This window comes from Eucalyptus grandis, chromosome 2, assembly GCF_016545825.1.
Source record: "Eucalyptus grandis isolate ANBG69807.140 chromosome 2, ASM1654582v1, whole genome shotgun sequence".
Classification (NCBI taxonomy): domain Eukaryota; kingdom Viridiplantae; phylum Streptophyta; class Magnoliopsida; order Myrtales; family Myrtaceae; genus Eucalyptus; species Eucalyptus grandis.
The window spans coordinates 11,218,395-11,238,409 of NC_052613.1; the positions used below are offsets into that span (position 1 = coordinate 11,218,395).

The following is a 20,015-nucleotide window of genomic DNA, read 5'->3' on the forward strand; positions in this document are numbered from 1 at the left end:
AAAAAAATAATAACATCCTAAATGAATACATTTTTTAAAATTTTTTATTTTAAAAATTCAAAATAAAATTGTTATTCTAAATATGTAAGATAATAAGAAATATTCTAAAACCAACCTAGTCCTAACTCAAATGTTTTTGAACTTTTTCTTTTATAAAAATAAAATTGATTCAACCAATACAACTGCTAATCAGATTGATATTTATAAATTGACGAATCATATCTCGCGCATAAGATCGGGTTGATCAATTTTTAAATAAATCACGAATTGAATCTCGAGCGTGAGATTGGATTGACGATTTTCCAAGTGATTGTGATTCGAATTGCGAGCGCGAAAATCGAACTGTCAATTCTTAATTTAAGAGGCTAATTCATGTTATGAATCTCAATCAAACATCGAGAAACAATTATACTAAAAAGTAAAATAAAATGAAATAATAAAAAAACAAAATAAAGTAAATAGAACAAAAATTATCTAATTTGCTTTTCTTTTTTTTTTTCAAATAGGGCTTGGCAGCCCAATCAACTAAGGAGGCAACGCCAGTCGGAGCTCCGGCGGAGGGAAGACGCCGGCGAGGAGCTCCGGCGAGGGGGACCAGCAGGCGGGCGGAGGCGCGAGTTGCTGGTGGTGGTGGAGCGAGGCCTGCTGTAGGGCGTTGGGTGGAGGCGCGCAGCGTCGGGTGGAGGCGCGCAGCGGCGGTGTGGACTCCGGTGGCGTCGGGTCACGGCAGGGACAGCAGCGCGGCAGTGGCTGAGCGTCAGGCGGAGGCAAGCAGACCAGCAGTGTGGGCTCCGGTGGCGTCAGGTCGCGGCTGAAAGCGAAACCGCAGGGGCGTCGGGTCGCGGCTATTGCAGATCGGGCAGTGGCAGCACAGGCGAGGCTCACGGGCTCTGCAGGTGGAGGTGCGGGCTTGCGGGTTGCTGCGGCGTCAGGGGGACGGTCGGTGTCGACACCGGGGCTCGAGATCTGCAGTGAAAGCGCGGCAACAACGACTTCTGACGTCACGGAGGGCTCAGGCGCGGCTGCTGGCGTCGCGAGAGGAAGGCGAGCATGGCGGTCATCAGCACTGTGAGGACAGGGACAGCGGCGGAGCTGGGCTGTCGGCTACAGGGAGATCGACTGAGGCGCGGCGATGCGGTAGCAGAGACGCTTCGCGGGCTTCACGGACGGCGACCAACGGGGCGGAACTCCGGACGACTGGCGGAACGGGGGAAAACTGGCGGAGGCGGTGACCTGGCTGCTGGTGCGCCGGTGAGAAGATCGGACAGTAAGGAAGGCGGGGCTGAGGAAGATGAACAGGAGCACTTTTTTCCTTCTTTTTTTTTCCTGCTTTTTCCTGCTGATCGACGTCCCTCACGTCAATCTCTCTGCTGTGCTGTTCTGCTGTTCTGCTTTCTTTTCCTTTTGACTTTTCTTCAAGAGCTTTTCTTTTCTTCTTCTTTTAGTTGTTTTTCGAACCTCCCAATCGAAACGAAGAAAGACCCCGTTTTGTGCGGCGCTGTGTATCAATATATGTGGCCCACTAAAACCCTATGCCTTTTAATCTATTTATAGGTCACGGATTAGGATTTTAATTTTTCTAAATCAATATTCATGAAGATTTCTTTTTCAAACGCAATATTTGCTTTTTTGAATGCAATATTTGTTTTTAAATTGAAATTTCACAAAGATAAATCTGTAAAATCTCTCCGATGATACGAGTTTGAGCCGATCTACTCTCTTCGTGGGCTTAGCCCAACTCATCAAATTAAATTTCTGAACTATCAATTCGAACCCATTTGTCACCGACCCACCGTAAATGCAAATTAAAAATAAATGCACCTAAAACTATATGCTATGCGATTAAATATTTTTTCAGAGATAAAATTAATCCACAATTTCTAATACGATAAATGACTAAACAGGTCGCCAAAATTTAGATGTCAACAACAACCTTTTTAAATGAAGATCTAGATGAAGAAGTGTATATGCAACAATCTGAAAGGTTTAAAGAAACTGGAAATGAACATATGGCGTGCAAACTTCAGAGGTTTATTTATGATCTCAAACAAGCATCACGTTAGTGGTACTTGAAATTTCACAAGATTGTGAGATCGCTTGGTTTTAAAGAAAACAAGTTTGATCAATGCATCTACATGAAAGAAAACGGGAGTAAATATATTTTCTTAATACTTTATGTAGATGGTATTTTTTGCTTGCTAGTAGAGATGTTAATCTATTGAATGACACAAAACATTTTCTATCTAGAAAGTTTGATATAAAAGACCTTGGGGAAGTCTCTTTTATTCAAGGTATTGAGATTCATTGTGACAGATTTAAGAAAGTTTTGGGGTCATCTCAAAAAAATTATATAGATCGTGTTTTAAAAAGATTCAATATGCAAACCTGCAAGTTAGGTGAAGCTCTTGTTGTGAAAAGAGATAAATTGAGTATAGAACAATGCCCCAAGAATGATGTTGAAAAAGAAGTAATGAAGAATATTCCATATGCTAGTACAATTGACAGTCTTATATATGCATAAGTATGTATTAAACCTTATATTGCTTTTGCTATGAATACTCTTGGAATATATATGTCGAATATAGGTCATGAACATTGGATTGTAGCTAAAGAGGTGATGAGATATCTACAATAAACAAAAAACTTCATACTTATGTATAGCAGAGTAGAGGACCTAAATATGATTAAATATTCAAATACTGATTTTGCTAATTGTTCGGGTGATAGAAAATCAACTTCTGGATATATTTTTATGATGGCTGAAGGTGCTATTTCTTAGAAGAGTATAAAACAAACCTTGATTATGAAATCTACAATGTATGCTGAGTTTATAGCGTGTTTCATCGCGTCAATTCAAGCTGTTTAGCTCGGAAATTTGATCTCAGAATTGTGAGTTGTGGACTCTATTGCTAGACCTATGGTGATCTACTATACAACACTATAGCTATATTTTATTCCAAGAATGACAAGATTAGCAATGCGTCCAAACACATGGAGATCAAATATTATATTGTTAAGGACTTGGTCAAAAAGTGAGACACTGTGATCAAGAATATCAAAACTGAGTCCATGTTAGCCAGTCCTCTAACAAAGGCTTACGACTCATTTTGTTTAAAAAAAACAAGTAAAAAATATGAGTGTTTTAGATTATTTTGATTTCTTTTGTTAGTGGGAGCTATATAATATGTATTTTTGGATATTATAGTTATATGCAAACTGATAATGATTGCATGATATCTATTAAAGCATTTATTTTCAATGATTGTTATTGTTGATTCTATTGTTATCCTTTCTCCTGTTGGCTGAGAAATGGAAGTATAAAATAGTATCTTTAAACGAATTTTAGTTTAAAGACGACTGGATGTCACTAATTATGAGATCTCATGTTGGATTGTGACATAGTCATGCAATTCATGTTGTTTAGAAATTACACTAATGCATTTTCATGTCGTTGAGAAATTACATTAAGGACAGATAAGAAATAGTGTATATTTTGATTACATGTTGGCATTATTTCTTATTACACTACTAAGCCCATGATCCATGAAAATATAATACTTATTATATGTGATTATGGAAGGTCATGTATTGCGGTATTTTCTTAACACATTGATCTCCATAGTCCTATTCTAAAGTTATATATGATTTGATTGGTTTTGAGATGCCGTTATTGGAATATAATTATTGTGGATCTTTCTTCAAAATAATTATGATAATAATTATGATGGAGAAAATACCAATTCTTATTGCTATTGATTCGATGATCCCTATAGGACGTGGTCAGCGAGAATTAATTATTGGGGACAAATATTTGGTAATCTTTCTGTTCTGATATCCGAATTGGATCCGGAATTTGCTATTTGTCAAAAGAAATATTTTTTAAAGTTGTGGCCACATAAAAAAAATTAATTATTAACCTAATAGTGTCATTTTCAATAAAAAGTATTTTTCAAAATAAAAATAAGTTAATTAATGTAGCCGAAATGAGAGAATGTTGGAAATTTCATATAATATGAGCTTACATTAATTAATTGATTTTCTATTTTAAATAATCGGGTTGATGGATATTCCAATATTTGGTAAACCATTGAATGATCTTATTGAATTGAGTATTGGCATATATTAATAATGGGTCTAATTGAGCAGCAAAGTGTAGGCAATTGTGTTTAACTGAAGCCCGTTATGAGAGAGACCCAATTGACACACTATTGATTAGGGTTTGCTAGATCTCATCTATAGCCTATAAAATGGTAGGTTATGCCTATTAGTTGCTTAATCCCATTAGAAACTGTTATACTAAAATAGGTCATAGAGAGAAAGATTTGGCATTTCAATAGATCTCTGAATAAATAGAATGCTTTATTTTTCTTCAAGTGAAGTAATAGCTTAAACAAGTACATTTTAATTCCACTCTGCATATCGTCTTTTGTGTTTTACAGTCATATATGGATATGATTGTTCTCGATTAATTAGTTGTTTATGTGAATAATTTTCTATGCTTTGTCGAACACCTCTTAGTTACTTGTTGATGACTCTTCTTCATAGATGTCAATACTCATGTCATACAAGTTGTTGATTTTTTCATAGCTTGAAGCACTTTTGTCAAGCGGTCTTCCACAATCGAATGTACTTTATTGCTCAACAATAGCTATATTGAAAGGTTGTCAAGAACCACAAATTGTGATCATCAATCAACTAATTTTGTAATCATTGATAATCACATCATGTAATTATTGATAACCATGACAATCATATCAACCAAACTCAATTAATCAACTAAACCTCACTGCTTGTTGATTCAAAAGAATAGTATTCTTTTGTGTAAATGTATGGCTTAGCCGTAGAGTGAGAGTTTAGAGCCTCCAAAGCCCTTGACAACTGCATAAATAATATTATCTCCTGGAGCCAGTGCTTTTCCTTCTCTCTTTCGCCTAAAGAAACCCCACTCTGTGACGTCCACCAAGTGTTTGTGATTTTGCCTAACTGATTCCAGCTTTAAACCTCCCTCTTCTTCCCAAAAAAATGCAAACCCGTTATTTAATTCACAGATTTAAGGGTTTTGACTACTATTTTTGTGAAATTACTTCTCTACATGTTTATAACTTTTGTGTTAGGTCACATTTTGTTCTCAATTAAAGTGACCGACAAAATCTTATATTTATTTCCGTCCACTTAAATGGATAAGATTTTTCTATCATCACACAATTTCGTGTAAAATTTTTTGGGAGGGTTGCTGCTATCTTATGGTGTAAGGTGAAAATAAAACAAGCGTAAGGTGATCGTGTCGGGAAAATCATCCGATTAGTGTTAAACCTATTATACATAGAATATATAGTCATAAACTCTTAATTTTTCAAATAAGTTCTAAATCTTTGCACAAAATTTCAATATAATCATGATGGCTAATTTTCACTAGAAGTAGCTAGCGGCATGCTATGCAAACTAATCGCTAATGACTGGACTGTCAAATTAGTGATTTCTGACGAAAATTAACTAGAACAAGTGCAATAAAATTTTGCGCAAGTTTAGGACTACTAATAAAAGTGAAAAGTTTATGACCGGGTTGGTGTCGATGCAGTAAGTTTAGGACTAATTATGTAATTTTTCTAGTTGAAAGGTAAACTTGCACTGGACAACAATAGATGGAAAGTTGAAGTTTACTCTTGAAAACAGTACTTAGTGGAAAACTTTGATCTTGCCCAACAAATCGCAAGAGAGACAACCAAGCATGGGGAAAGTTTCTGTTTGTATTTGGAAATTTGCATAGTTCTTATGTGCCATTTGAGTAGGATATCCTGTGGCAGTTTTTATTTTTTGCTTTTGTTTTGTGTATTCAGTGCATTGCTAGAGAAGACGATGCAGAGATCCTTTTGTTTTCTAACGACTTATAAATAAGAAATGAGAAACTAAATTTGAGCTGGATGGCCTCAACTGAATGCTGCATGCATCAATTGTGGATGCATAGATTGACAAAAAAAAAAAAAAAAAAAAAAATGCTTGCGTGCTAGGATTGCTTGGATTGATGGTTTACCACATCACAAATGGGTTGGGAGGTTCATGGAGTAAATGGTACTTAAAAGCCAACAAGACTTTATGGTCACCTTTGGTCGTCTAAACATTTTGCCCGAATAAAATAAGGTCAGAAAAGTTAGGAGAGAATATGATTTATAAAAACATATGCGTAATTTGGTAAATATCTGAATATAAACATATGATATCCACAAAGATATTGGTATACATGAATAATTTCCTCTCTGCCTCTGCCTACCTCCTCGACTCCGACTCTTTCGACGTTCGCCAATTTGACTCTCCTGCTTTTGTCGCTACTACAATGAACCGGCTCAAGCACCTTCTCGAACTCACATTTCCCTTCTTTCTTCACTTCTTTCCCATGGCTTCCTTCTCGACCTTCCCACCTATGCCTTCCTCATCCCCAACCCCTTCCCCTCGGCTTCCTGTTCCCACTTCATCGCCTACTTCTACGCTGCATGGGCTCCGCTATTTCTTGTTTGCCCAGTTGGGTCTCGCTCTCAAGCTCCAAGTGTTATGTTGTGTTTCCCTTCCTCGCTTGTCGAGCTCGTTGGCATCGTCTCCTTCCGTGCTTGTTCTCTTGTTCTGATGGTGCCGTCCTCCCCCTCCTACTTGGCGCAACGTCCGACATTGTTCGCACCATAGAGGCCGTAGTCAAGGTCGGGGTCGAGGCCCAGCCTTAGGCAACCACTTATCTAGGGTTCCCTGAGGCCGGGTACCTCGAATATGAGGTTTCGAGTCCTAGATCTGACGAAGGTGCGGCAGATGAAGGTGCGGCTGCTTGTGTGATGCAGTTGCGTGAGACGAAGAAGCTTCAGGAAATTGGCTCGAATTATTTATTTTTGTCATTTCTTTTAATTTTTACCGGAAAGCAGATAGCCTATCCAAATATATCTACCCTTAAGGTGGAACTTTTTATTTGGATTTGGATTTTCATTGGCCCAAACACTAGATAGGACAAAAATTATCCTATTTGATATTATATCATATCCACATAGCGCAGCTCGAAAGACTCACTCTCTCTTTGCAATGAAATGAGTAATAATTCTAAGAAACATATGCATTTAAAAGGTGTCTTTAAAAAATAGTCTAGAACATTGATATAAAGTTTAGAATCTCCCTCTCTCTCTCCCTCTCTCCCTTCCTTCCTTCCTTTAACATCACTCCTATGCCTTATGGAATATAGCCAAATCCACAAATTGCTACCCAAATATATATGAAATGTGTTCTATTACGTAATTGTATCGATCACAAATAATTTTTTACTTATGTTAAGATGCAATGTCATACTCTTTTTGTGGGTCAAAAAGAAATTGTCATCTATCATCAAATTGATATAAAAAAAAATCTCAAAAGTCAAAGCCCATAAAAGTCTATAACAAACAAAAAACTAAAAATCAAGACGTTTCATTAGAGCTAGGTTGACAGAAATTATCACAAGTTTGTCCTTCAAGAATATATTTGTAACTACATTCAAGCAAAAAGATTGGCAACCAATCATCGAATCATACAGTACCATTAGTGATAAGCACATGCTATAATCTCAATTTATAATTACGGCTTTGCCTTTCGATGATGCGTGCCTAATTCGCCATCCCCAAGACCATAACCATATGCAAACAATATAAACATATCGAGAAAGCTCAAATTTGACACATGTGAGAGCAAGTCCCGTAACTAAAGCAAAGTGGCAAAGTTTTGAATGAAAACACACTATACGAATACAGATTTGACATTGAATTGCTGTGAACACAATTAAAACCGGAGGCAAAGTACCTATTTATTAAAACTCCAAAATTTAGAAATAGATCAAAGAGAAAAGTTCCAAGATGTAAGATCGGGAGAGCAAAGCTCCCAGATTTAAGATTAGATCGGAAGAGTAAGGAAAGAAACAAAATAAAATAAAAGGAACTAGTAGGGGAGGGAGAGATCTAGTTCAAATCCCTCCCCACCAGAAATGGAAGAAATGAATAAAGGCTCATAGAGGGAAAGAGAGAGAGGGAGAGAAGGGGTGGGAAAGGAACACAATGTCATACTTTGCAGACACGATTATCTAATATCTCTAGACATTGATCCTCATCATCTAGTTGCAAGCCAACCATGTGCCCTAAGTTACTGGATTGCGTACATCCCCTTGCATTTTCTATCTCGAGAGGAAAGGTTGTGCCTATGAGTATAATCTTGGATCAGGATGGGTTTAGCGACAGTTCCATATCTACTTGAAGTTGGTCAAATCCTTGTTAGGGAAAGAACCCAATAGTGCAATTGACTCGTAAGCATCGCATCATACCATGGTTTGATGGTCGAGTGAAATAGACTATCAATCCTCTCCTGAGGGTCTGTCACCCTAATCACCTTCAATTACTTCAATGGTCATCAATAATATTCAAAATGCGTCTTTATCTCTTTCAAATGGGAGTGAACGCCTTTGAATTCTAAATCAACTGTTTTACATACCCTAAATCAATACACTATCTCAAATTTGGAATTACGGATCATCTATGGAAGTTTTTCATGCATCCAGCGCTATAGTAGCTCTAAGATAGAGTACTTGGAGTTGTAGGTAGTGAAGCCACCGTTAAAAAAGATGGATTCATGAGAAAGTTGGACCATATAATTTTGTGCGTTTTTGTACTTACTCTTGATTATAAAGTCCATCTACAGATGGTCGCTTAGAGTTGTCCTGAAGTTCGGATTTATAAAGTTGTCCAATGATCACCTCTAGCGTGAATTTTCAAATAAAAGAAATAAAATGTAAGCTTAGAGGGAAATGCTTCCATTCATTTTCACCCGCTTCCCTCCAGATTTTTTTTTTTGGGTCGAAATAGAGCGATATATTCAAGTGATAGAAACAGTACAGCCCGAGGCTATTACATCAGCATATACAAGGTCTAGCAAATAAAACGAAGGGGAAACAACCTAGTTTTGGGTCAAGGCTGCACTATCGTGGGCCTTGGCGGCCCAATCAACAACAACGTTTGCTTCTCGCTTGTAGTGTACGAAGATTAGGGAAATGAGAAAGCAATGCAGCGGCTTCTACAAACAAGGCACGGTCTTCCCATGGCGTCGCTATGCAAGCATTCATAGTTTCAACCAAGGTGAGGCAGTGCGATTCAATTAAAAGGTGTGTGTGGTTGAAATTGTGCTGTAGCAAATGTTGGAGAGTGAGAGTAAGCACCTGGATCTCCGCTTGCAGAGTCGAACAAGCTGGGAAACGTCTGGAGAAACCATCGGTAAGTTTTCCATGATGATCACGGCATATACAGGCCATAGTTCCTTCTGTGCTGGCGAGCTAATAAGCACCATCTATATTGATCTTCAGTATGCCCAGATCTGGTGGCCTCCAGAGATGTTTAGAATTCAAAACAGGTCTCCTTGTTCTCATCTGGGTTCAAGCAGAAAGTTGAGCAACATGAGTCAAGGCTAAAGCAACCTCTACCACATATGTTGGGTCAAGATGCTGATGGTGGAAAATAAAGCTGTTACGCGCCTGCCGGATCTGCCATAAAACATTGGCAATGGCCTCCAAACTAGGTAAGAGTTGCTGTGTTGTAACCCACTTTGCGATCCATGCATATATTCTTTGCACTACTTGAGGTGATAGCCAAATATTGATTTGAGGTTGAGACCAGATGCCCTGAGTCCATGGACATAATAGAAATAGATGTTCTAGGGTTTCTAGCGTTTGTTGATGACAAAGATTGCAAACTGGATCTGTGGTTATGTGTCTTTGAAATAGGTTAGCTTTTGTTGATAAGGCATTGTTGCAATAGAGACCAAAGGAAGGTACGAATTTTTGGGGCAATTTTCATTGTTCAGATTTTTTGCCATAACAACCAGGGGTTCTGATATGATGTCGAGGCCTTGTTGCAGCTCAGGTTGGTAGCTGTATTTGTAAGAGTATGGTAACCGCTTTTAATAGTGTATTAGCCCTGTTTTGTGGCAGTCCAAATTAGTTTATCAATGGCATAGTGGGGTCTTACTGGAATGGTAAGGATTTTTGCTATGACCTAATCGTCAAAAAGTCGATGGAGAAAAGGAACATTCCAGGTGTTGTGGACTGGATTGATGAGATCAGCCACCATCTCAGGTTCTTCTCTAGCAACAGGTCCACCTAGTATCCCTGTAGGTAACCACCTATCTTCACAGATGCTGATCATTTGCCCATCACCAACTGACCATCTAATATTAGGTAAAATTGAATCCCTTCCAAGCATAAGGCTCTGCCAACCCCAGGATGGTCAAATTCCCCTATCCGCAAACCGGAAGTCCTTTGAGTGAAAATAAAGTCCTTTGAAAAGTTTACTCCATAGAGATAGTGGCTGTTGGAGTAAATGCCAAGCTTGTTTCCCAAGCATGGCTTTATTAAAATTTATAAGGTCACAAAAACCTAGGCCACCATTTTCCTTTATGCTTTTAAGTACTTCAACAATTTTGCCAATGAATTCCTGATTTGCAACTGTCATTCTGCCACTAGAACCTAGCAATTCTCTGTTCAATGGATTTGCAAAGAGACACGGGAAGTTTAAAGATAGACATGGCATACTGTGGTATCACCTGTACCACGATCTTAAGTAGGATCTCCTTACCACCTTTAGAAATTAAAATTTCTTTCCATCCTTCCAACTTAGCATTTACTCTCCCCAAAATCCAGGAAAACATCTCTGTTTTGGAACGCCCCCAATCAGATGGTATTCCTAGATACTTACCAGTCCGTTGAAACACTAGTATTCTAAGCTCCCCCGCCAAATTTTCTTGTAGTCTAGAAGGACAAGTTTTACTGAGAAAAATTCCAGATTTGTTGCGATTAATAGCCTTTCCTGTAGTTAAATTCAATGGCGAACAATTACATTATTTCCATCCAACACGGGGCCTTGGCGGCCCAATCTAGGAAAGCATTCACTCTCCCCATTCCACCCTGTCGTACGCATTTTGTATGTCCATCTTTAGAGCTGCTTGGAAATTTCGCTTCCGTTTCCTAATCTTAAGCTGATGAAGAACCTCTTGGACTATTAAAATATTATCTTGAATTTAGCGACCACTCACAAAAGCACACTGTTCCTTAGAAATCAGATCAAATAGCAAAGGTTTCAAACGATTGCTAATCACCTTAGAAATGATTTTATATGCATAATTACATAGGTCGATTGGGCGGTATTGATCCAGTTGTTTCGGGTGTGGTATTTTGGGGATCAGAGAAATAATGGTCCTATTAAGAGTGGGGGGCATCACCCCTGATATAAAGAAATTCTGCACTGATAAAAAGAGATCATCCTATATGATATCCCAATGATTCTGAAAAAAGAGTCCATTCAAACCATCTGGGCTTTGAGCTTTTGTAGTCCCTAACTAGAAGGTTGCCCGGTGCACCTCCTCACGAGTGACTGTAGCTGTTAATATGTCATTCATCTCTGTTGTGACGACACGTGGGCATTGATTTAGTATAGGTCCATGGTCTCTATTACCCACTATTGTATATAATCTTGAAAAGAAGGTGAATGTCATCTCCTTTAAAGACTAAGGGTCACGCACCTGCCTTTGATTGTCATCCTACAACATACTGATTCTATTCCTTTGCCGCCTTTGAATGGTAGTCGCATGGAAAAATTTTGTATTCTTATCCCCCCATCTCAATCAATTGATCCTGGAACGCATTGCCCAATATTGTTCTTCTTGTTGCCATAACTTCTGGATTTCCTCTTTCAGTTTAGTTGCTATCATTTTATCATAGTTGTTATGTGGTTGGTTGATGTGATTCTGAAGTTGTTGTTGTAAAGCTGTTACTTTAAGTTAGCCCTTCGAAAACTTTAAGTGACTCCACTTAGCTAAAGCAATAGAAACAACCTGTAATTTATGCGAAAGATCAGAATATTGTACATGTTCTGAAGTCCAGGACTTGGCAATGATCTCACGGCACTCGTGGTCTTGGGTCCAAAAGGCTTCAAAAATAAAAGGTCTGTGTCATTTACCAAATGATGCTGTAGTGTTTAATAATAAAGGACTATGGTCAGAGCCCAAAGCAGGTAATGCAAAAACTTCAGCTTCAAGAAACATGAGGCGTCATTCCAAAGCACACAACACCCGATCCAATCGTTCCTTCACAAAGTCATCCCCATCACGATTGTTCATCCATGTAAAAGCACAACCCTTACTATCTATTTCCATGAGGGAGCAATCATTCAAGACGGCTCGAAAAGAAAGTAGCCGATGAGGGTCTACTAATCTCTTTCCCACCTTTTCCCATTGATAGATGATTTCATTAAAATCGCTAGTACAAACCCATGGTAAATTATTGGAGTAGCTTATTTGTCTTAGCTCGTCCCATAAGAGTTGGCATTGTTGATAAACTGCAGGTGCATAAACGCAGGTGATACGCATAGTTCTACCGGCACTTCTAAACACATTATTAAAGGAAATCGGCTAGGCCCACTCAGTGTGGAACTTTTTTTTTATTATTATTATGTATGGACCTAGGAAAAAATTTTGAACTCCATATCTAACCTTCATTGTCATTTATACAGTGAAAATTTGCTACGTATTCCTCAATGTCATATGTTATTGAACAAATTCACATGTCTTGATGCCAATATTCAATCCTTAAATTCGGTATAATTATCCAATCGGTCATATACCTTCCAATTTTGCCAATATAATGTTAAACCTTTGTACAAAATTCAAATATAGTCCTTCCCCCAATTGCCACTAGAAATGTTGATGTAGTGATTCACAAATTATTCACATCAGCATATCACATAAAACCGCCGACGATGACTGAACGCCACCCAAGCAACAATTTCCGATAGCAATTGACCGAAAAAGACTACATTTTGACCTTTGCATGAATATTTATGACTACATTAGCAAAATTGAAACGTTAAGACTGAATTGACATCTAGATAATAGGTTTTAGGAATGAACTGATCGTTTTCCCTCAAATTCTTTATGTTTTTGAATGTGTTGAGTCGTGTAATTTAACTTTTATCGAACGTGGAACTCTTTGAACTTGAACCTTTCAAGATATAATATTAAAATATAGATTCTCGTACAACTTGTTTATTTATTCTTAAACTCAAATAGTATTTTAAATTTTGAAGAGAAATTCTAGAGAAACCTTTTTGCTTTGGAAAAAGTAAATGGATCCTAAAGTTGTTTAATGATATGTTATTGAAAGTAGAAATAAAAGTTAAAACGTTGTTAAGTTGTCATATATGTGTCCAAAATTAACACAATCATTGAGATGATTCCACGCATGTAATTTTCAAATTTCGTGGCATATGTTTTCCCTCCCAAAACTTTTTCCATAACGAGGATGGATGGCCGCCCAGATAATGTTTGAAAAAGCATGTCAATCACCAAAGATTCTTCACATCAAGAAAATCCACGTCCCTTCGATATTTGATCATCTTGATCTTCCATGTTGCTTTTGCTAAAAAGTCTCCACAAGAGACTAAACACATATAACTACTATAAATCAATTCTTTTCTTTTCTTTTCTTTTGGGAATTGATGCAAGTGGAAACGTTTTCCTTTTAGATTGCGATGTTCATAATTTGAAAGTAGGGTTAAGGAGAAGAGGAAGAAAAAAGAAAAGGAGGAAAATGAAAAAGATGAGTAGGTGCTTGGACTTCAGTGTCCATAGGTCTCAACTTTTAACCTAAAAGCCTTGGATTTATTAACATGCTTGTTCCTCCATAGTCAAAAGAATGAACAAGCGCATACACACACAAACACATTGCAGAGATGGGAATAAAGAGTCCTACAGAGAACGCAGGCTTAGAAGTCAGAGAAAGAGAGAGAGAACAAAGGTTAAATTAGAGTACAGAGGTCAGACAAGAGACGACACATCTTGTCTTTCTTTCTTCTTTCCCGGAACAAAAGGAAAGAAAAGAGAAAGAAAAAGCAGTACATCATCTAATTCAAAAGAAGGGAAAGAAAAAGAAAGAAGAAGGGAAGATCATGCTTAGACGATGATCACATCACAATTTGGCCTCACAAAGTATTTGAAATAAAGTGAAAGGGTGAGAGAGCGAGAGAGAGCGAGAGAGAGAGAACGAGAACGAGAGGAAGATTTTGCCAGGTTATATTTTTCTTCCGAACCGAACACCTTCATCTGCCTTCCGGGTGTAACGGGAAGAGCTCCAGAGTTCTACAGTGAACTGCTTCATCCTCATCTCTGAATGAAGATGATGATGACCTGCTCACATCCTCTTCTACTTCCGAGAAGTCAAATGCCCAGCTTCTACACTTCCTCTTGTATGGACTGTCCTCCTCCCCTCTAATCTCTCCTTCTGATCCCTGCAACAAAATTAAACGTTCATTTACATCCACACGTGCCTATTGTGCTAGGACTGGTGAGTTTTCTATGTCATAAAACATGAAGCCTAGACCAGATGGTTCTAGTCTGAGAAGATGCTTGATAGATGGATCAAATGGAAATTCAGTTGTCAGGCAAAGCTGAAATAACACATGAAGCATGAGTCCGACGAACCAACTGTCGAGGTCAGCATGCATCATGCAGCGCTCTGACACCAATGCCGGAATGAGGAAAAAAAATATGGTATTATGGTTTTGTGTACCTTAGTAGTGTTCAAAGTTACAGTGGCGATGGTGGCGGCTGTGGTGGGGGTTCTCGAGCAGTGAGAGAGGCCGAGGCTGTTGCGCTTCTGCTTCTGCCTCTCGCGGGCTTTGTGGTTCTGGAACCAATAGAACACGTTCTTGCCTTCAATCTTCCCGTACTTGCTGAGCTGTGCCGTGATCTGCTCGATCTGCTGCGCGTTGGGAGTTCTCATTCCCCCTCTGTACAGCATCTCGAGTATTCCGATTTGCTCTTGTGTCGGGTTCCAACGTGTCCCTCCTGGATGTGTTTCCACCTGCATGAACGTAAGAAGTTCCCATGCACACATAAAATATGAGACTTCAAAATCATATAGGAATTTCTTCACTGCCAAGACATATATTTTTAACAAACACTTAATGGCTGCCGTGGCAATCGCAATGATGAAGAGAACAGACTATCTATTTTATTTTGTTATTCGGTCAAACAACACGGTAAATTAAAACCACTCTCGATTTTGCTTTGTTTAGAAGAGGCGTGATACGAATCTTTCTTTCTTCAACCGGCCCCTTTGATGAGGTTTTACCGGTGGCCGTATGCTCCAGGAAGAGAACAAGTAGATTAACACGGTTTAATCATCGAAAAGAAAATTGATCAATGGAAAAAAGACAAACTCCGAAGGTTCTTTGTGAGGTACATTGGACTTGTAAACACGGCAAAGTTTGAATTCCTAGCCACTTTGCAAAATGTCACATAGTATGTAGTCAAAATTCACAACTCATGACGTGAATTGTGGAAATTGCCGTGGAAGAGGGAAATAGGCGAGACCTGAGGAGGGTCTCTCTTGTCGTCAGAGGAGGAGCCGAGCCTCCGCGGGCCGCTCTCCGGGCGGATGAAGCTCTTGATGTCGACAAATGCGGCAGTCGAGACCACGTCGGTCTGGTGGGGGAGCTTTGGAACGAGGGGGCGGAGGCGTTTGCACCCGAGCGTGAGGGTGGTGGGTTCGAGCTCAAAGAATCCACGTGCGAACTGATGAACCTTCATGCTTTGCCTGAAACGAGATGCTTCTGCTTCCCATGAGGGGAAGATCCGGCTAAAAGAGAGAGGCAATTATATAGGGAATGACACACTCCTGTTGAAAAGGTAAAAACAAAAACAAAACGAAAAAGAGGGAGGGAGAGAGGGAGGGAGAGAGAGAAAGAGAGAGAGAGAGCGAGAGAGAGAGCGAAAGTGGGAAAGTGGGAAATGAGGTGCATGGTGGGTTGTTCAGAAGAACCCAAGACCAAATGATGAGGCGAGGTTGACTTGGAGATTGATTACCCACACGATGAAAAAGCTAAAGTTGCACTGGAGCAAAAAGGAAAAAGGAGAAACTGTTTATGATTGCCATTTTGCTTTGAGGTGCTCTTTCAGTTGCATTAAATGCACTAGCATGGAAATTTATAATACTTTAAATTATGCCTTTCTTATTGTTTAATTTTTCTTATGGTATTTAATTTGTAGAGTTTGGCTAGTGATTAAAAAACATATTTGTGTGTGGATTAGGCTCATAAAAGGGATCATAGTTTTCTACACCACCTACCGTAAAGAGTTTAATATAGATGCATCCACCTAGATCCTTAACTCATGTTTATCTCATTCATGAGATTGATAAGGTATTTTTCCATTATTGAGAAAAATGAATTATTATCATATCTTTATTTGATTTTTTTTCAATAAAGTGCTTTTGATTGCATGGATTGGTATGCTCTCAATTGCCTAACTCAATTTTATCCTCTTTATATCATGATTTCTCACCAGCAAAACAATTGCAATATGTCATTTTTCCCCTTTAAAGGTTTATGGACTACAATCATGTCGAGTTGGAGCAAATTGACTCAGTTTACTTCTCCAAATTGTAAATAACGCGAGTAATCTTGATATTCAACTTTAAAGGGCCAAGATTGAAACGATGATTTTCCCAGGATAAGTTTATTTTCCCTTTTTGACAGACTATTGTCCATCCTAATCAAGTGGAATTTTGGAAGATTGGAAGGATATGGAGCCATTCAGCAGCTCTCCACTTCTTCATTGCAAGCCAGCAGAAGGAGCCAATCTCTTCTTCAAAAACATGACAAAACTCTCTGTATTTCTCCATCATGCTCGTCAACAGAGACCGAGGAAAAAGGGGGTGGAGAGAATAGCCAAGAGGGAATAGAAGGTGGAGATGGAGATGTGAATGTGATGATGGAACAAGCGTGTGAATTTTTTGCGAGGCGCTCGAGTGGTTTTTGGTATTTTGTGTTGTGGGTGTGTGTTGGCCCGTCAAATCGGGTCGTGTTTTTCTCGCTTTCATGATAAGGTGTCCATGCTTTTCGGTGGCCTCTATCAACCTTTTTCTTCCATAAAGTTGAAGAGGTGCGAGGGAATGAAGCAAATAATTAAAAAAAAAAATAGTAAAAATAATTCAAGCAAAAAAAAAGAAAAAAAAAACGAAAGAAAGATCCCTCCAATCCCTATACTCGAAATTGCCTCTTTTCTACGCAGTCCAATGACGGGAAAAGGGGGGAAATAAATGAATAAAGAAGGGGGAAAACTGAATGCCGTCGTCTTTAGGCAATGGAAGTGGAATATACAATTGGAAAATAATAAATATTTAAAATAGGCAAAGTGTTGAGAAAACTCTATCTGAATGCCCCAGATATATGTTTAATATTATTTTGCCAATAAATGGCGTGCTTTTTTCTTTGGGAACAGCTTGCTTCAATTTCCCAAACAGTTCAAAACCAGCAATACGTAACCCCACTTTCATTTTCATAATCCGAAAGAGAGAGAGAGAGAGAGAATTGTGTAGAGAGCTCCAGGGATAAAGCACCGCACCACCATGGCAGTGGCACTATCACCCTCCAAATATTATTTTATTCCACTTTGATCTTCAATGATTGCGTAAAATCATATGTATGTCTACGTATTGACTCTGGGTGGGGGTGAATTTGTAATTTTCAGTGCTTTCCAGCATGAGAAGACCTCACACAATTCAGGGTCAATGGAATTGGATTTTATGTACCTTGTTGCATCTTATACCAACGCAAACAAAATTAGAGTTACTCCAAATTGGCTATCAACATATATTTGGGCTAGTTTCGTTGCATTACCACGAGGTTGGAGTTGGAGGATGCTTCGCTATTGAATATGGCCTTTTGATAACGTTTTAAATTGGTTCTATACAATGATTTAAGTTTTTAAATTAGTTGGTGATGATTGAACAATTTCTGTAATTGTCAATAAACAACAACAAATCTTCACATTCACCTTTTCCTTTAATCATATCACCAAGCTATGCAGAAATACTAAGTTTTCTGTAAGTTTCTTCGAAATTACCTTCAATCATGCTTCTAATTGATGGGTTACAAATTACAAATATCACATGTATGCAAATTTAGGTAAAAATGATTGTTGGCAGTGCCCTAATTTGTATGGTATAAGTTGGAGACATGGTTGGAAGAAACTTCAAGTATTATGGCCCTTTTTCTTTGATGAAATAAAAATGAAGATAAAGTGATGGTAACCTAAATTTTGTTAACCCCAATTTTCACGTATGCTTCACAATGGATACCAAAATTCCGGTAGATGAATTGCTAAACAATGAAAACTTTAGTTTCAATTTTCCAAATGGCTGATCTATGGAGACCGAACCTGGAATTGCTGAGGGAGCTGCCCCTCTTCAAAGAAGCCACCGTTATAGATTTTGTGGAAGTTCTGTGATTATTGATATGATATATGAATTAAGACTCAAATATTCAATTTACATTCCAAATGTATCCGTTGACAGGTCCACTCATTTCAATGCAATCAACGGTCCAGATAAATTGTCTCCTCTCCTCTCTCTCTCTCTCTCTCCCTCCCTCCCTCCAAATTTGACCACGAATGAGGGGTTCCCTGCCTTGAGCTACCCCTGATTTAGGTCTGCCAACAGCTAGAACGGCCATCCGCGCTGCGGTCGCGACCTCTGTGGTAGCATTCACTGCGCGCGCGAGCACAACAATCGTGGCGGCCCGGCGCAAGGTCCCATTGTGTCCAACAAAATATAATTTGCGCATCAGTAATAATAAGTTGTGTGTAATATATAGAAGCAAGCCAATCAAAAGCGATAACTTTCAAGAATTAGAAGTAAAATTGGTTTGACATTACTTTAGGTTTATTGACGTTGATTCCTTAAACCGCATCAGACGTACAATTGATACTCAAAATACTTTCTCGTGTCCTACTCGCAGCATTGTGATAGGTGGGTTGAAAATTGTAGGAGCATAAGAAGTGAATTCCCAAAATAGTCATAAATCTATTACAATTGTGTTAATTTAATCCTCAACATTTTTTTTCTAATTGAGTTCTAAATCTTTTGCACTTATGTTAATTCAGTCCATCCGATCAATTTTAGCCAGTTGATATTGATTTGGACGCTAATCATCGTACGTGGTACGATTGGTGCTGACCAAGACAATTTTAATAATGTATAATATTTTTTCAAATTTATTTATTTCTTTATTTTTCTTCTCTTTTTCCCTCTTACTCTTTTTCTTTCTTTCTTTCTTTTTTTCCTTCCTTCTTCCTCTAGCAAATCATTGGAACTCGATGTCCAACCAAAGGCAAGGGCCAACGAGGTCGGCCATAGTGGTGAGGTTCACCCTCGCCATGGCTAGGTAGGGCTCCTCACCTTTGGTTGGTCACAGAGTTTTGACGACTGCTAAAGGAAGAAAAAAAAAAAAGAGAGAGAGAGAGAGAGAGAGAGAGAGAGAGAGAAGAGAAATGGAAAAATAAAATTAAAAAATAAAAAAAAACATATTAAAAATTGCCATGTCAACGCTAACTACACCATGTAAGAGGGCTAGCGTATATGTTAGTGCTAGTCAACTAAAATTGATTAGATAGACTAAATTGGTATAAATGTAAAAAGGTTTATGATTCAATTAATAAATAAATTAATTAAGAACTTAATTAATACAATTGCAATAGGTTTAGCTTTGTATTGGTAACTTTCCCCAAAATGGATCATAGATAATATTTTGACTCATTTTTTTTTAAAGTTGGGTGAGATATAAGCTACGTTAAATTTATAATTATGGGTTTAAATGCGTTTAATAAAGTAAAGCGTAATTAATGATAGGTTTTAATGAGCTTATGAGGAGCCAATTTAACCCAATTAATCAAAAAGCAATATCCTCTCATGTTTGTGCACAAGCTGCCAATGGCTATGCACAGGTACCCAGCTCCTGTGTCCAAGTCATTGGCACCTAGATCTAGTCTATCAAGATTGAGCTCAGTTCCTCACTGGCTAGATTTAGGTCCACAGAGGCTAGGCCCAAATCCTCAAGATCAGGCCCAAGATGCCAGTGCCCGTGCCCTAAGTCCTCGGCGGCCATATCTAGATACCTGACTTCTACACCCATATCACT

General features: G+C 38.4%; 2 protein-coding genes across 2 annotated transcripts; both read right to left on the bottom strand.

Moving 5' to 3' along the window:
• Positions 1-525: 525 nt before the first annotated feature.
• Positions 526-9,336, bottom strand: LOC120290495 (formin-like protein 6). Its single transcript, XM_039306766.1, has 2 exons — positions 9,209-9,336; positions 526-1,066 (listed from the first exon to the last, which is right to left on the bottom strand). The coding sequence occupies exons 1-2, from the start codon at positions 9,334-9,336 to the stop codon at positions 526-528; spliced, it is 669 nt and encodes a 222-aa protein (XP_039162700.1).
• Positions 9,337-13,676: 4,340 nt separating this feature from the next.
• LOC104449311 (WUSCHEL-related homeobox 4) lies at positions 13,677-15,681 on the bottom strand. Its single transcript, XM_010063428.3, has 3 exons — positions 15,412-15,681; positions 14,606-14,899; positions 13,677-14,324 (listed from the first exon to the last, which is right to left on the bottom strand). Exons 1-3 carry the CDS (start codon positions 15,625-15,627, stop codon positions 14,136-14,138), a joined length of 699 nt encoding a protein of 232 aa, XP_010061730.1. The 5' UTR covers positions 15,628-15,681; the 3' UTR covers positions 13,677-14,135.
• Positions 15,682-20,015: the final 4,334 nt, after the last annotated feature.

Bases quoted from the DNA above. Each gene is read 5' to 3' on its own strand.
- LOC120290495 (XM_039306766.1), bottom strand. From the start codon at position 9,336: ATGGTGCTTATTAGCTCGCCAGCACAGAAGGAACTATGGCCTGTATAT. The intron at 1,067-9,208 runs GTGCTTACTCTC...CTGTCCTCACAG, and splicing joins CTCTGCAAGCGGAGATCCAG to TGCTGATGACCGCCATGCTC.
- LOC104449311 (XM_010063428.3), bottom strand. From the start codon at position 15,627: ATGAAGGTTCATCAGTTCGCACGTGGATTCTTTGAGCTCGAACCCACC. The intron at 14,900-15,411 runs GTCTCGCCTATT...ACGTTCATGCAG, and splicing joins ACAAGAGAGACCCTCCTCAG to GTGGAAACACATCCAGGAGG. The intron at 14,325-14,605 runs GTACACAAAACC...ATTTTGTTGCAG, and splicing joins TAACTTTGAACACTACTAAG to GGATCAGAAGGAGAGATTAG.